Source organism: Python bivittatus, unplaced genomic scaffold, assembly GCF_059951505.1.
Source record: "Python bivittatus isolate LINGU-HERP-01145 unplaced genomic scaffold, Pbiv_v1 ctg000480_np1212, whole genome shotgun sequence".
Lineage (NCBI taxonomy): Eukaryota > Metazoa > Chordata > Lepidosauria > Squamata > Pythonidae > Python > Python bivittatus.
Genome location: NW_028277075.1, coordinates 68,306,324 through 68,322,718, shown reverse-complemented (window position 1 = coordinate 68,322,718; position 16,395 = coordinate 68,306,324). Strand labels below are relative to the sequence as shown.

The window sequence follows — 16,395 nt, the reverse complement described above, 5'->3', positions numbered from 1 at the left end:
TTTGCACTAGAAACGTCCATTAGTACAGAACACAGCAGTCAAGCCGATCTCTTGGCAGAACTCAGAGAAATCAGATTAAGCTTTGCTGAGGGTTTCACGCACCCTTTTGTTCCTGATAAGCTTCACAGCGCTGGTTGTTACCTTTAAGCCTTAAGGGCTTGGATCTGACTGATGTGGGAGATGCAGCCCCCAGCACTGTGAGGTCACTGGATCGCTCTGCCCACGGCTTCTGTGGGTGTGTCTGGGGCAGGCTGGGATTAAGCCTTCTCCGTGGCTGCTCCAGTTCTTCCCAATGTTCTCCCAGCACAGTTCAGGAGTCTCATCTCGTTCTTTGCTTTCAAAAGGCCTGTTGCTTCACCTGCCTTCCCAAGATCAGTTTTTCTCCCTTGTAAAAGGAAACAAAATAACACACAGCAAAGGAAACGCAGTCCTCTGAGCATGCATTTTGAACATTTGAGAAACTTTTCTAGGGGGTCTGAATGTTTGAAAGGAATGCTTGAAGGGCCCAGATGATCTGAAGGGTATCTGGACTGGCATTCTGTGGCCACCGTGACCAACTAATACAGTCCTTTTGGGCTCTGCTTCACCATATCCTGTCAGTCTCAAGGGCATTCATGGCATGATATGCAACATAACTTTCAGCCTCGGTGTTAACAGCCAACTAACATGTGGAAAACTTTCTAATGGCCACCTGAAATGGAGGCAGCTGAAAGCAAGGAGAAGCAAGCGTTTGCTGGCCTCTTCTTTCCCTTCCCTTCCCTTCCCTTCCCTTCCCTTCCCTTCCCTTCCCTTCCCTTCCCTTCCCTTCCCTTCCCTTCCCTTCCCCTCCCCTCCCTGATGGAAGAGCTGTTGCTAGAGGAGAGCTGATGGAGCTGATGAAGAGGGAGTCAGGTGGACCTTGGCAACAGCTGGCGATGAAGGCGACTTTCTCTTTCCTCCCTCTGGAATAGCATGTTTCACTTTGCCTGAATGACAGTGAACATCTGGTATCCATAACTATGTTAATCTAACTAGAGGGAACTGCAAGAAAATGTTCCACTCTGAAGGCCAGCCTTACCCTTCTGTTTTGCCCCCCTCCGCTCCCCCATCCCCAAGAGGTGGTTTGTTTGCATGGTTGCTGGTTTCCGCCAAAGGCACTTTGCAAGCTTTGGGTACACCTGAGCCTGCTGCTTTCCTCCTTTCGTGTGGCAGGTGCCGTTCTGCTGTATAAAAACTGGCACTTGGAGATATTGAACTGACGCAAATCAGAGTTATTCAGCCTGTCAACTTCCCTTCTCAACGAGGCTGGCTAACAGCAAGAGATTGCGCAATTAGACTTGCTTTTTATCTACAGTCATAGGTTTTTACACAGATAGGCTTCTCAAACTGTGCATTATAAGCTATGTCATTTTCTTCTTCTAATCCAGTTAATCCTGGCTTCTGGCAATAGCACGAATTCAGGCATAACCTTTCATGGGACATACTGATTTCATAAGATGTGTTGTGTTTGTGTTTATACATGCAAACACATACACACTCAAACTTCTCTGTGGCAGAACTTAGTGCAAAGTGCAAAAGATGACTGCTGCATCAGTATGAGCAAAGACTGAACCATAAACAACAGCTGAAATTGGAATAATACTCCTTCCTCGCCCAGCTAATTTCCAAAACAAAGAGGACCAGGTTGATTTCTGCATTCATCTGTATGCATCGGGCTGTCTGCAAGCTGTGGTAAATACAGTTCTATTCCTGTACACATTTTGGGCGATATATCCAGAACAGGCAAAGAGGAGCAAGCGGTATGTTGCAGAATGAAAAGGAATCATCTTGGGCTGCACTAGCTGAAGCATTGTGTTCAGATCACAGAAAACAATCATTTCAAAATACCATATTCCAATTATAAGCCTCTTCCTTTGATGAATGTAACTGCTAAGATTTTAACGCTGACTTGAGCCCATGGTTACAGTTTGTTCTGCCAATAATTGTGTGTCCACCTCAGGCTGGGTTCATACGGTGCCATCAAAATGCCAGAACTGGACTCTTTAGTGCTTATTTTAATTCAAAATAAACAGAATCCAGCTGTTATTATTTATTTGCTTCCTGGAAACGGTTTTGATATGGCTGTGCAGAGATTTCTGAAGTGGGCTGCGATTCTTTTCAATTTCCCAAAAGGTTTGTACATTCTATGTCATTTCCAGATCTTATATGATTACACATGGTGGTGTCTTCTCTTTGATTAAAGTTGATTTGCAGAACATGTCAAGAATGTCTTCTTTCTTCTCTTTTTTTTTTTAAAAAAAAATGGCTCTAGAACTTTTCCTGTTTCATTACTGTCTCCGAAAACATTTAAGGCATTGTAATGGGAAAGGCAAGAACATAAGATTCTGCTGTGTCCAGATTGCAACTTTATAAAGAATCCAGACATTTCCATTCATAATCTCCTTTTACTGATACATAAAATTGATGTCCTGTTTGTCTGTGGTATAAATTAAAGTAAATCAGACCTGATGCCACTAGTTCTACATAATAATCCCTTGACATATTTAGATATCTGTCTAAATATTAACAAATTTTAGGTTTTGATTTCCTTACAGATGGAGACGTAATCTAAGAGTTGTGACAAGAATTTATGTAGCCTTGGCTTGGCCTACAATTGGCACATTTGGGGCTGAAATTTACACTATTAGTATTTCTTTAGAAGCTTATTGTATGGCACAAATGCATGTTCTTCATGGTTTTTGTTGTTGTTGTTCAGTCGTTAAGTCGTGTCCGACTCTTCGTGACCCCATGAACCATATTGCGCCAGGCCTTCCTGTCCTTCACTGCCTCCCTGAGTTTGCTCAGTTTCATGCTCATTGCTTCAGTGATGCTATCTAACCATCATATCCTCTGCCGTCCTCTTCTCCTTTTGCCTTCAATCTTTCCCAGCATCAGGGTCTTTTCCAAGGAGTCCTCTCTTCACATTAGGTGACCAAAGTATCTAAGCTCGAGCTTCATTATCAATCCTTCCAATGAGCAGTCAGGATTGATTTCCTTTAAGATTGACTGGTTTGACCCCCTAGCAGTCCAGGGGACTCTTAAGAGTCTTCTTCAGCACCACAGTTCAAAGGCATCAATTCTTCAGCGCTCAACCTTCTTTATGGTCCAGCTCTCACAGCCATACATTACTACTGGGAAAACCATAGCTTTGATTATGCGGATCTTTGTCGGCAAGGTGATGTCTCTGCTTTTTAATATGCTGTCTAGGTTTCCCATAGCTTTCCTCCCAACGAGCAAGCGTCTTTTAATTTCATGGCTGCAATCTCTGTCTGCGGTGACCTTGGAGCCCAAATAAACAAAGTCTGTTACTGCTTCCATTTCTACCCCTTCTATTTGCCGGGAACTGATGGGTCCAGATGCCATGATCTTAGTTTTTTTAATGTTGAGTTTCAAGCCAGCTTTTGCACTCTCCTCTTTCACCCTCATCAAGAGGCTCTTTAGTTCTTCTTCACTTCCTGCCATTAGGGTGGTCTTGTCTGCATATCTGAGGTTGTTGATGTTTCTCCCTGCAATCTTAATTCCAGCTTGTGATTCTTCCAGCCTGGCATTTCTCATGATGTACTCTGCATATAAGTTAAATAAGCAGGGTGACAGTATACAGCCTTGTAGTACTCCTTTCCCTATTTTGAACCAATCGGTTGTTCCGTGACCGGTTCTAACTGTTGCTTCTTGACCCACATACAGATTTCTCAGGAGACAAGTAAGGTGGTCTGGTACTCCCATCTTTTTAAGAATTTGCCACAGTTTTTTGTGATCCACACAATCGAAGGCTTTTGCATAGTCAATGAAGCAGAAGTAGATGTTTTTCTGGAACTCTCGTGCTTTCTCCATGATCCAGCAAATGTTGGCAATTTGATCTCTAGTTCCTCTGCCTCTTTGAAACCCAGCTTGTACATCCGGTAGTTCTCGGTTCATGTATTGCTGAAGCCTAGCTTGTAGGATTTTGAGCATAACCTTGCTAGCATGTGAAATGAGTGCAATTGTGCGATAGTTTGAGCATTCTTTGGCATTGCCCTTCTTTGGAATTGGAACATAAACTGACCTTTTCCAATCCCATGGCCACTGTTGTGTTTTCCAAACTTGCTGGCATATTGAGTGCAACACTTTAACAGCATCATCTTTTAGTATTTTAAATAACTCAGCTGGAATATTGTCATCTCCACTAGCTTTGTTGTTAGTAATGCTTCCTAAGGCCCACTTGACTTCACTCGCTAGGATGTCTGGCTCAAGGTCAGTGACCACACCAGCATGGACTTCAGGGACATTATGATCTTTCTTGTATAATTCTTCTGTGTATTCTTGCCACCTCTTCTTAATCTCTTCTGCTTCTGTTAGGTCCCTGCCTTTTTTGTCCTTTATCATGTTCATCTTTGCACTAAACGTTCCTTTGATATCTCCAATTTTCTTGAAGAGATCTCTAGTCTTCCCCATTCTATTGTTTTCCTCAATTTCTTTGCATTGTTCATTTAAGAAGGCCTTCTTATCTCTCCTTGCTATTCTCTGGAAATCTGCATTCAGTTGCTTATATCTTTCCCTTTCACCCTTGCTTTTTGCATTCCTTCTTTCCACAGCTATTTGTAAAGCCTCATCAGACAGCCATTTTGCTTTCTTGCATTTCTTTTTCTTTGGGATGGTTTTAGTTGCTGCCTCCTGTACAATGTTACGGACCTCCGTCCATAGTTCTTCAGGCACTCTGTCTACCAAATCTAATCCCCTAAATCTATTCATCACCTTCACTGTGTACTCACAAGGAATATGATCTAAGTCATACCTGAGAGGTCTAGTGGTTTTCCCTATGTTCTTCAATTTAAACCTAAATTTTGCAATAAGCAGCTCATGTTCTGAGCCACAGTCAGCTCCTGGTCTTGTTTTTGCTGTCTATATAGAGCTTCTCCATCTTTGGTTGCAAAGTATATAATCAATCTGGTTTCAGTATTAACCATCCATGTGTAGAGTCGTCTCTTGTGTTGTTGGAAAAGAGTATTTTCTATGACCAGCTTGTTCTCTTGACAGAACTCTATTAGCCTTTGCCCTGCTTCATTTTGTACTCCAAGGCCAAACATGCCTGTTATTCTGATTATTCCTTGACTTCCTACTTTAGCATTCCAATCCCCTATGATGAAAAGGACATCTTTTTTTGGTGCTAGTTCTAGAAGGTGTTGTAGGTCTTCATAGAGTGAAGCAGCTGGGCCAAAGCCAAAAGGACGTTCAGCTGTGGATGTATCTGGAAGCAAAAAGAAGGTCCGATGCTGTAAAGAACAATATTGTATAGGTACCTGGAATGTAAGATCTATGAACCAAGGCAAACTGGATGTGGTCAAACATGAGATGACAAGATTGAACATCGACATCTTGGGAGTCAGCAAATTAAAATGGATGGATTAAAACGGTCAGCTTCAGCTTCTTCGGCATCAGTGGTTGGGGCATAGACCTGGATTATTGTGATGTTGAATGGTTTGCCTTGGATACGCACTGAGATCATTCTGTTGTTTTTGAGATTGTACCCCATTACTGCCTTTCCCACTCTCTTATTGACTATGAGTGCTACTCCATTTCTTCTAAGGGTTTCTTGTCCACAGTAGTAGATATAATGGTCACCTGAATTAAATTCACCCATTCCCATCCATTTTAATTTGCTGACTCCCAAGATGTCGATGTTCAATCTTGTCATCTCATGTTTGACCACATCCAGTTTGCCTTGGTTCATAGATCTTACATTCCAGGTACCTATACAATATTGTTCTTTACAGCATCGGACCTTCTTTTTGCTTCCAGATACATCCACAGCTGAACGTCCTTTTGGCTTTGGCCCAGCTGCTTCACTCTTTCTGGAGCTACTTGGAATTCCCCTCTGCTCTTCCGCAGTAGCATGTTGGACACCTTCCGACCTGAGGGGCTCATCTTCTGGCGTCATATCTTTTAGCCTTTTGACATTGTCCATGGGGTTTTCTTGGCAAGGATACTGGAGTGGGTTGCCATTTCCTTCTCCTGTGGACCACATTTTGTCAGAACTCTCTGTCATGACCTGTCTGTCTTGGATGGCCCTGCACGGTATAGCTCATTGCTTCACTGAGTTATGCAAGCCCCTTTGCCATGACAAGGCAGTGATCCATGAAGGGGTCTTCATGGTTATACCTCTAATAACTAGAACCTATCACAATATCAAGAACTGCAGATATTTTACACATACAACACTGAAAGGCTAAATCTATAGATGATGATATTAAAGCAAAACCCAAAGCTAATTGTTTTGATGAATATCACTTACCAACACCCCCAGAACAATTATTGTTGCAAATGGATTCTCTTCCATTGGGATTAACATATAAGCAAACTCCTTCTTTGCCATCAAAGAAAATCAAAGTTTCAGAAGATTTCATATGTATATATTGCCTGTGCAGTTCTCAAAATATTAGTGAATAGAGAAGAAACTAGTCAGTTGCCACTCATGTGCCACAAAAGTTGGTCCTTTGGGTGGAGTTACTATATAACTCACTACCATCTAGGCAAGCAATGTGTTTCCCCTGAAATGCAGCTTGCAAGCATTACCAGCAATTACAGGCAAAAGCTTGTTTGTTGCACTGCTCCCTGACACTTGGGAAGGCCATGCCTTGGCAGCTTCGCACCAGGTTTCTTGTAAATAATCCTTTTCTTCAGCCCTGAAATTTATTACCAAATACTGGCATAGGTTGGGGAACAAACTTGCATAATTACCATGGAAATGAACTTTGAGGCTTTTAAATTCTTGATCATTTCTCTCTATCAACCCTGAAGAGGTGAGACAGACACTAGCAGCAGTGAGAACCTTCCCGAATGAATTTCTTCTGAGATGAAGAAGCTAAAGCATTATTTTAATCTTCTTATGTTGAATTCATGTTTACAAATGAGTATTAATCACTAATTATAAATGAATCACTATGTGCATTTGAAAAAAACATCCATTGCATATGTCTCCTCAGGACAGATATTAGAACAAGATTACTAGATGTGGCATAACATGCTTATGAATTCAGTCCTCTGTTCTTTCCTAAGATGGAAGGGCTGGGATGTCAATCAATGATGTTGAAGACATTATTTGGTGTTCCATACTCTAATGAGTGCAAAGGTATTATATTTCTCTCTATTCTCTCCATGAATATCCAAATACTTCTCTGATATTTAATTGAGATGGCCTTAGGAATAAAAGCGTCAACGGGTGCAGAATGCAGCTGCACGAGTAGTAAATGGTGTTGGATATTGGATACAGGCACCCAACTCTGTAATGAGAAAAATATTTCTTAACTGTCTTCAAATCTAAGGATGACAAAGATCAAATCTAAGCTCAAAAAGGAGAGTTGATTTCAGAATCGGAAAATGAGGCCGCTGTCCGGTCAGCAAGGTTGCAATCTGGGTGGCTGTAAAATGGCTCTGATGCATTCATCTGCCCCTTGAGAGCGAATGCAGGATGATGCAATAATTTGCCGTGGGAGCATCTCCTCATTTCATCCTCAAACATTAAGCCCCACAGGATGTGCAGACTATATGAAATGGGGGGAGGCCAAACAGAAAGGAGAGCAACCCACACAATTAGCACACGGGTTTTCCTTAAACGGCCCTTCTTTGTTCAGTAGTTACATTAGGATTTAATCATTGTTTAGTTATCTCCTTCAGAATGCGCACGTAAGCAACCCAGGAAAGAGACTCGTGTTCCTTATGAGGGAAGATATGTTTTGTCGCTTACCAAAATCCCCACAGGCCAAATACTTTCACAGTCATCTCAGCAAGCAGATAGAGATCTATAATGGGATCCCCCATTTTTTTGGTCTCAGGGCTTCCCTGATTTGCACTTAACTACAGCACACACTTGCTCTGGCATCATCTTTTTTCTGCCGTGTCCGTCTGTTCCCCAGCCCATGAGCAAAGCAGCCATGACTCATGTACTGTGTTAAAGTAGTATTTTCCCCCTTGTTTTGACACTAACCAAGGACAGCATCAAAGTACTGTAAAATCTATCAGGTTTTGTCAGCAGTACCTTGGAGGGAGGTTAGGTGCCTGCTGTGATTGAGAGGGAAGAGGGGAGGGCCTTGAAGGACAGGAGGAAGAGCTGCTGCCAAGGAAATGGTCAGATAAGTGGGGCTTGAGCCCAGGCCAAGAAAGAAACTTGAGAAAATGTCTCAGACAAGCCCTTCCCTGTCCACACTGGAAGGGGAAACACATTCAGACTTGCAAGATTCTGTTACTCTAGCTGTTCCAATAAAAGTAGTTTTAGATCTATATAGCATTAGTTTCTTAGTCTAGTCTACCTTGTAGTGCTGACACATGTCTTGAAAGAGAGGCAATAGAGTCAGAATAAGGATCACCTGTGGGGACAGCAAATTTCATGCCAGGATAGTTTTCCACTAATTCAAATGTAGCTGATTAGCACAGCAGTGGAAAGAGGTCCTTAGGAATAGTGGTAGCAATGAGCCAGATCAAAACTGGAGTGCTGGAAGAAGAGCTAATTTTTTTTAGCATTCATTGAAAATGACCTAGTGGCTTTTTGCTCCTTCTTGGAAAATGTTTACATATATAGTAGAACATGGTATTTTCTCTAATGGGGCAAAGCTCAGCTAGGGTGAAAGTTAATTGTCAACATGACATGGGGTGAAAGAGTTAATTCCTCCTCACAGCATCCCTTGGAGATTTCAGTTCTGCCTGTTATTTATAGAGCTCATGGCTGTTTAGCAGTAAGGATCTTTTCTCTTCTGTAACAGAAAGAGAAATTTTTGTAACAGAAATTTTTCAGCTGAAAAATCTGCAATGTTCCTGCATCAGCAAATGAGGGAAATGTTGGACGATGGACAAAATGTATCAGGTAATTTGCATACTGCACTGCATTAATATGTCACCTAGAAAATGTCTGGATGGGCCAAAAGCCAAGGAAATGCTGGATTCAAAACTGTGCCAACAGAAGAAAACTTGGTTAGAGGGAAAGTATAAGGACGCAGCAGTCAAAGGAGAAAGAGCCATCCTTGGACTTCTCAACAGACTGAGAAGAAAGAAGAAAGAACATTCAAAACAGAACTGAAACCATGGTTGGTATTAGAAGGCCAGTGTGAAGCAACATGATGTGAAGGCAAGGAAATCAGAATGAAAAGAACGGGAACAGTGTCAGGACAGAAGAATGCTTGATGCCTGCACTATTCATTCCTAGGAAGAAGCAAACCTAAATTTACCAATATCCTGAAACTCTTGCCTTCCCCAAGAGAACTGGGGAGCAGAGACAGTTAGGGGGCATATCATTCTACCAAAATTGGTGCATTTTCAACTACTCTACAGTATATGGCTGAACTCTATATCTTTTGTAAACTTTTGTGCTGCTAAACAAGCACAACCCTCACCTGAGTGGATGCCTGTCTGTTTTCTGTTCCATTAAAATGAAGTTGCCTTGTGTTGAATGTTTCAAATTCTGTTTGTAATAGTGCTGTATTTCCTTTGCATCCAACCAACTACTGTACATTAATGTATATTTAAACAACTACTACCGTACTTGCAGTTGGAAAATTAGGGAAACAAGAAACACTGATTAGGGAAATAGGAAACACTCCATTCAGCATCAAGTTACATAAAATCTGTTAGGCTCTGTGAGTTATTACCTTGGTGGGAAATCAGCTGATCAACAGGGTTTGAAACAGGCTAGGTAGGGGCTGGCAATGAGGACAACAAATCTCATGTTAGTGTAGATTTCTGCCACCTTGAAATGGGTGGAAAGTAAGCAGTAGGGAAAAGTCCACAGTCCTTTCTGTTTAACAGAATTCCTCTTACTCCACTGACTGTTCTAGTCATGAGCTGTAAATCTCATGGGCTTTTTACATTCTTCTCTTCCCTCCAACCTTCCTCTGCCTTTCTCCCCAGATCTACTGATACCCGTGACCTGCCCTAGGCTGCTTAAAATTTGTTCAGTCCAATTTTTCTGAATTGTTCCTGCTCAGTGGATAGGACACAGTGGATAGAATTTGCTTGTCTCTGGCTAATTTTCAGCCTCATGGCAGGCCCCTGAACCAAAAATATATGAAAAGAGATATCACACTTATATTTGGAACTGCATCATATAGAACCTGGAAATATCTTGTAAAGGATCGATGCCTGTCTTGCTCAAATGTGCCATCCAGTGTTAGTTTGGTGGTAGGCACACTTTATATGCAAACTAATCTCCAAGATTAATTGTCAGCATTGCCTGGTAAGGATAGAAAACGCTTCCTGAAACCCCAGAGAGCCTCTTCCAGTAATACTGGGTAGCTGATCCACTAGGGTGATTCAGTTAAGGGAGCTTCCTATAATCCTCTGGATGTTTGTTTAACACTGTTCCTTATTTATATACTCTAAGGGTACATATAACCACCTACACCACCACGTTCTGCACCAGCTGAAGCTTCTGGATATTCTTCAAGGGCAGCCCCATGTAGAGCACATTACAGTATCCACCCAGGAGGTAACTAGGCCATGAGCAGAGCCTGCCAGTCCTGGAATGGGCACAACTGGCTCACAACACAAAGCTGTGCAAAGGCCCTCCTAGCCATGACCTCCTCATTCTGGGGACATTCTATCTTTGGTTTTGGATGGGGTGGCTCTGCCTCAGACAGAGCCAGTGTGCAATCTGAGGGTCCTTCTGGACTCACAGCTCCTGATCTATTGGTTAGATGGTGCCCGGCTGCTATGTGATTGTGTGTGTGTGTGTGTGAAATAGTTTGCATTTGATGTATTTTATTTATTTTATTGTAATCTGCCTAGAGTCACATATGTGAGACGGGCAGCTATACAATTGAATAGATGATGATGATGATGATGATGATGATGATGATGATGATGATGATGATGAAGAAGAAGAAGAAAAAGAAAAAGAAAAAGAAAAAGAAAAAGAAAAAGAAAAAGAAAAAGAAAAAGAAAAAGAAAAAGAAGAAGAGCAGCTCTCAGTGAGAAGCTTACAGTTGTAATGAGTGAAATGAGATGATAAACATATTTAACAAGTAACAAACTATACATTATGTGGCAGTTACAAAAAGACACTGAGGAGAGTTATAGTATGGCAGAAAATAGCCTGACTGCAATCTACTAACTACCAACTCTATTGATTGCCTCCCCAATCCCACCATTGGCAATTATTAGCCCTTAGGCAAAAGTTCAGAAACGTAAACATGGATCACCTTAAGAAAAAAATCAAAGGATCAATTCATTATCAGTTCTCACAAAAATACATCTGACCACACAAATTCCTTTCTTAACAATTTCTCAAAACTTGAAACTCTTATGTGGATAATTTTGATATGCAGGTGTATATATCATTATACCTGAGAAAAGCTAAATAGGGGCATGAAAAAATACATGATTTTTAATACACATTATGAATGCATGAAAAAAGAATCTAAGCAAGCTAAGGATGTGATTTTATCAGCTGCATGATATACTGTGCATTATCCCTTGGCAACTTAATTAGAATCTTAGATTGTCCAATGTATAAATCCAGGTTTTATCTGTTATTCCACAATTGTTTCAATTTAGGACGTTGGTCTATTAGCAAAGTCATTTTGCTCGCAGAGAGAAGCCTTGTTGCTAACGCTTGGCTCCTCAGTCCACAAGTTACCCTGCGTGTCTCAGAAACCAGGGAGAGATTTGCTAATGCATCTACCCTCCCCTCCCCTTCTTCTGAGAGCCTGAACAGACTCTGCAATAGGGACCAGAGGCAAGAGTTTTTCCATTTTCAGCCTCTGTCTACAGTAAACAGGCAGGCCCAGTTATCAGACTTAGCAATCAGAGTAACACGTGGGAGGAAATAATTAGTCACTGGTTTAATTCTTATTACAGAGCATAGAGCACACACATCTCAACGTGCTTTGACAGAGAGCCAAGATGAATCAGAGTTGGCCATGGTGCATGGATTAGGTTTAGGAGAATAAACCAAGGTCAGATAATTGGAGAGACATGGGACTAGTATAAAACAACAGCTTATTAAATGAATGAATATTTGTTTTTAAGTCGTCACAATACTCTTTCTAAACAGAATCTTCTTGCAATAAAATCTTGTACAATGGATTAAGATGGCAAACCCTCTGGAAATTACATCCATAAAAACCTCTCTGTCTTCACCTCCTTCCTTGTCCTACCTGTTCAGTACAGTAGTAGATTTAAAAATCTAAAAACAGATATGCATAAAACTGTAAATAGCAGTTCTCTAACTGTTTGCTGACCTCTTGTGTTCACTATGAGGATTTGATGAGAAAAAAGAGCTAAACTGCTACTGCAGTTCTAAAAAATAAGCTTCATCTTTTTAAACTCTTAAAAAAGAGCCATTTAGATTAAAAAAAAAACACAGATCAGATTTTAAAAATATTACATGGCGTTTTTGGAAGTGAAGGGTCATATTTCAAAAGCATCCAGTTTTGCTAACATTGCAGAGTTTGCTTTATCTGATCTCCTTCTCCTTCTCCTTCTCCTTCTCCTTCTCCTTCTCCTTCTCCTTCTCCTTCTCCTTCTCCTTCTCCTTCTCCTTCTCCTCCTCCTCCTCCTCCTCCTCCTCTGGCATTAATATACAATGCATGCAAACCACAGCAATGCATATATTTCCATCTATTCTGCAATCTTGGTAGTATAATCTATTGTGCAGAATTCTAAATAACAAAACTATGAATAACGTAAGAGTGTTTTAAGGAGAACTAAACAGGGGTGTTAATAATGCTATATATGAAACGCACTCCAGACCCTATTTAGTCAGAAATAAACCCCATCAAATTCAACTGTCATTATTCTCTGAGCTACCTTCTGCAGTACTGTGCCCATCAGAAGTTTGGGATTTTACCTCCTACAGTTAACACAGAGCAGGGCCAAAGAATGAGATTATGGGAGCAGGAATCTACTATCTCTGAAAGTTGGGGAAGTTTATCCCAGGAAATATAATTAGGAATTGCAATCTTATCTATGAGCAAGCTTCATTGTATAGTGCTACTTTTGCATAACTGCATAGGATTGTGCTTTTAACTGTTCCCTATTGCCCATTTTAATAACTATTGTTTAATTTCAAAAAAGTGTTCCGGATGGATACACAAAATACAAATTCTCTGTCTCTGTTTGGTCTCTTAGTGATTTACTCTTAATCCACCCTGCCGCTACTTTTGGGATTCGCTTGATTTTAGGTTTTTCTTAACTGTTTTCTTTTCTTTTCTTACTTCCAATCTACCATTTTTTTCTAGTTCTGGCTGGGCGTTCTTTTTCTTAAAAAGCCCGCAAACAAGCTTATGTGTATAATGAGCCTTACACGCCAGGAGGATACCTGGCATCTGCTGCTGGGCACGCCCCTGGCTGTATCGTGATGACGGCTGTGAAGCAGAGCTGGCGTGTTGGCATGCTGCAAATGCTGAAAAACGCCACTCCCTCTGCGCTCTCATAAACCCAGCTTTTGTGAAACGTTCCTACATCTTTATTTATGATGCATCCAAGACCCAGAAGCAGAAAAGAAAAAATGTGCTGCTTCCAATGCTTATACTCATTAGGAAACATGCAAAACGTCGAGCTGAGGCCCAAAGTCTCTGCAGCATTCTGTTTCATACATAAATCACTTTAGGTTTCCGTCACCAGAAGCCTACGCCAGGTCCGTCTCAGGTCCATCGTGCTTCTTCGCCCTTCTTCTCTCATTGAAGGCAGATTTTAGCATTTTGTACTTCCTGTTTGTGATGATACGCTTTGTACCATATTTCACCCGCAACCTTCAAGGAACTGAAAAGAACAGAAAATAAGATCCTGCTTCATTGCTGAGGCTTAAGTCCTACTCAGAAGGAGACATGCATCTGATTCAAGCAGAGGAGTGAATTCAGAGCAAGTGCAGTACATGTTAGTAAAAACAGTAACTGTTTTTAGCTTTGTTGTATGCTGCCCAGAGTCGCCTGTGGTGAGATGGGCGGCTATATAAATTGATTTAATCAAACGGAAGGAAGGAAGGAAGGAAGGAAGGAAGGAAGGAAGGAAGGAAGGAAGGAAGGAAGGAAGGAAGGAAGGAAGGAAGGAAGGAAGGAAGGAAGGAAGGAAGGGAGCCACATAAAGGTTTCTGAGTGGTTGCTATTTCTCCTTTTAGGCGTTTCACATTTCTTGAGAGTAATCTCTAGCTTGCATTGCTGCTTTATAGACCCACAACATTATCATAAAGCAGCACTTTATCCAAGCCCCCAAATTGCAAGGTGGTGGAGGGCAGAGTCTACCTATCTTCAGGAGGCTCCTATCCCAATACTACCAACTTAGACCCTGTTTATTATCTTCTTTAATGACTAATTCTCTAGTAATAACTAATTTTATGAAAGAAAAATGTGATAGAGCACATGCTCAATGACTGGCATCTCTCTCTTTCTGCTACTAGCTTGGTTATTTCTTAAAGGATCTACATCCAAAATCTTTGTCCTCATTAATAGCATGATTCTTTACATACAGGTCCCTTTTGAAGCCTCTACCCAATGGACTGAGTGTTCAATTGCTGTTTTCACCCTCAGAAATATGTCTGTAACTTCTCATGTTCTCCTTTCCCATACCCTAAAGAGCAAAACTTTTTAGATTCTTAATTTGATTGCTGTTTGGCTGATTTTGTATATCTAGGAGATGCCTCCTAGATCCCCAGCTCCTCTTCTGACCTGGTACTCTTTGCAGTCTGGTACTTACTGCACAACGTCAGCAAAGCCAGTGAAGAGAGGTTTTGACTGGTATTCAACACCATGCTTGGCACACATGGCCTTCACCAAAGGAGCCACCTTCCGAAAGTTGTGTCGAGGCATCGTAGGGAAGAGACTATAGGCAGAAAGAAAGGCAAAGAAGCTGTGATCCCTCTACTATCTTTTTCTCTTATCCGAACTATGGAACAGTTTCTCACTGATGCCTTAGAACATTTCTTACTGCCCTAAAGCTGTACTCACTGATGCTCAATTTGAAAATTCAGGTGCCCTGTTACCCAGTCGTTGAAAAAAGACTGATTCACATTGCATGTCGCCTGAAGCTGGGAGAAGAGAGAAAGAGGTGTTTTAGTCTGGACATACCGCGAATGATGGAAGAACAATTTTCAAGCAAATGCCCACGATTTATATTCACGTACAGTATGCTTGAATGTATGTATGTATGTATGTATGGGTATATAATTTGTATGTTCAGGAAAAAAATGCATTTTGGAAAACTTGAATTATATTACCTTAATAATATAGTTTAAATATTCATTCAGTATCAAATCTGATATTCACCATTGTACAGTTCTGAAAACATGAATTAAAATGGAATTCCAGAAATATGTTTATTTTTCATTTTGGAAAACATTTCTTTTCAACAGTTACTTTCAAATTTTCTCCCTACATATTTGAGACTGGACCATGTCATCTGGTAAGACTGGAACACACAGGCCTCCTTTTCTAAAAAGAATATGCTGATCCTGGTGAAAACATGATGCTGGGAATGGAAAAGAGAGAAATGATTTCTCCACTGGCCAGCTTCTCTTTCAGCTAGTGCTATTATCTTAAAATGAGGCCAAAGGATACTTGTTCTGCTCATCTCATTTCCATTTTTATACAATCCAAACAAAAGCAAGGACAATCATACTCTCTAAGAAAGGGCACGGTATTTCTAAACACAGTCCAGACCTTTCCATTAGGGAAATAATAGGAAAAGCACTGTCAAAAGAATAATGGGTAAAAAACATTCAAAAACAAATTCACCTTTCACACATGCAAATTATAGTTTGATGCTGTGGTAATTAGGTACTTATGGATCTTTGAATTACCGCACATATAGCAAAACTACACAAAGCAGTTAGAGTTTAATCGTGCCCAGCCATCAATTTTATCTGTGGGTTCTTTCTTACCTGCGTAGAGAACCAGTCCTTGTTTGTATCTCGATCAATATGCATAGGAATATGGCTCATCTGTGATATCCATGTAAACAGGATACTCTCAAGAATACTGAGAGACAGAAATGAGGCAAAGTCAGGAAGTGAAACCGTATCTCCACAAATCAACCATGAAGGAGAAGAGTGGGATAATTCACTAGTTTGTTTGCTAGGCTTAGAATACAAGTAATGCACAAGATATAATCATGCCTTTTGGTGAAAACCAGTACCTGTCCAGCTGAAACACCTCCCCCCCACCCCCCAGCTACAGTGAGTCAGATCCAAACGAAGCTTTGCTTTTGTCCAGGGGCACCCAATCTTTCTGAGTCAATGGGCACAGTTGGAGCTTTGACCACATACTGTGGAAACTGACATAGAATGGCCACTATCGAGAGGCTTGGCTGTATCCCAGAGAGATATACTGTATAATGGCAAATGGGTGACATACCACCCAAGAAAAACTGGTGAGGTTGTTCTTGCTACTCCCTCCAGCCCCTCAGCATGCTCTTTGCCAC

General features: G+C 41.1%; 1 protein-coding gene across 1 annotated transcript in view; it reads right to left on the bottom strand.

Annotated features, from left to right (window-relative positions):
- Nucleotides 1-11,807: 11,807 nt before the first annotated feature.
- LOC103065763 (acyl-CoA (8-3)-desaturase-like) overlaps nt 11,808-16,395 on the bottom strand; it is a 37,874-nt gene continuing 33,286 nt past the window's right edge. Inside the window, exons 9-12 of the mRNA XM_088146179.1 lie at nt 15,857-15,953; nt 14,925-15,004; nt 14,674-14,799; nt 11,808-13,743 (exon numbers count right to left, since the gene is read on the bottom strand). Coding sequence (XP_088002305.1) covers nt 13,659-13,743; nt 14,674-14,799; nt 14,925-15,004; nt 15,857-15,953 — 388 coding nt within the window. The 3' untranslated portion in view covers nt 11,808-13,658. The remainder of the gene's footprint in view (nt 13,744-14,673; nt 14,800-14,924; nt 15,005-15,856; nt 15,954-16,395) is intronic.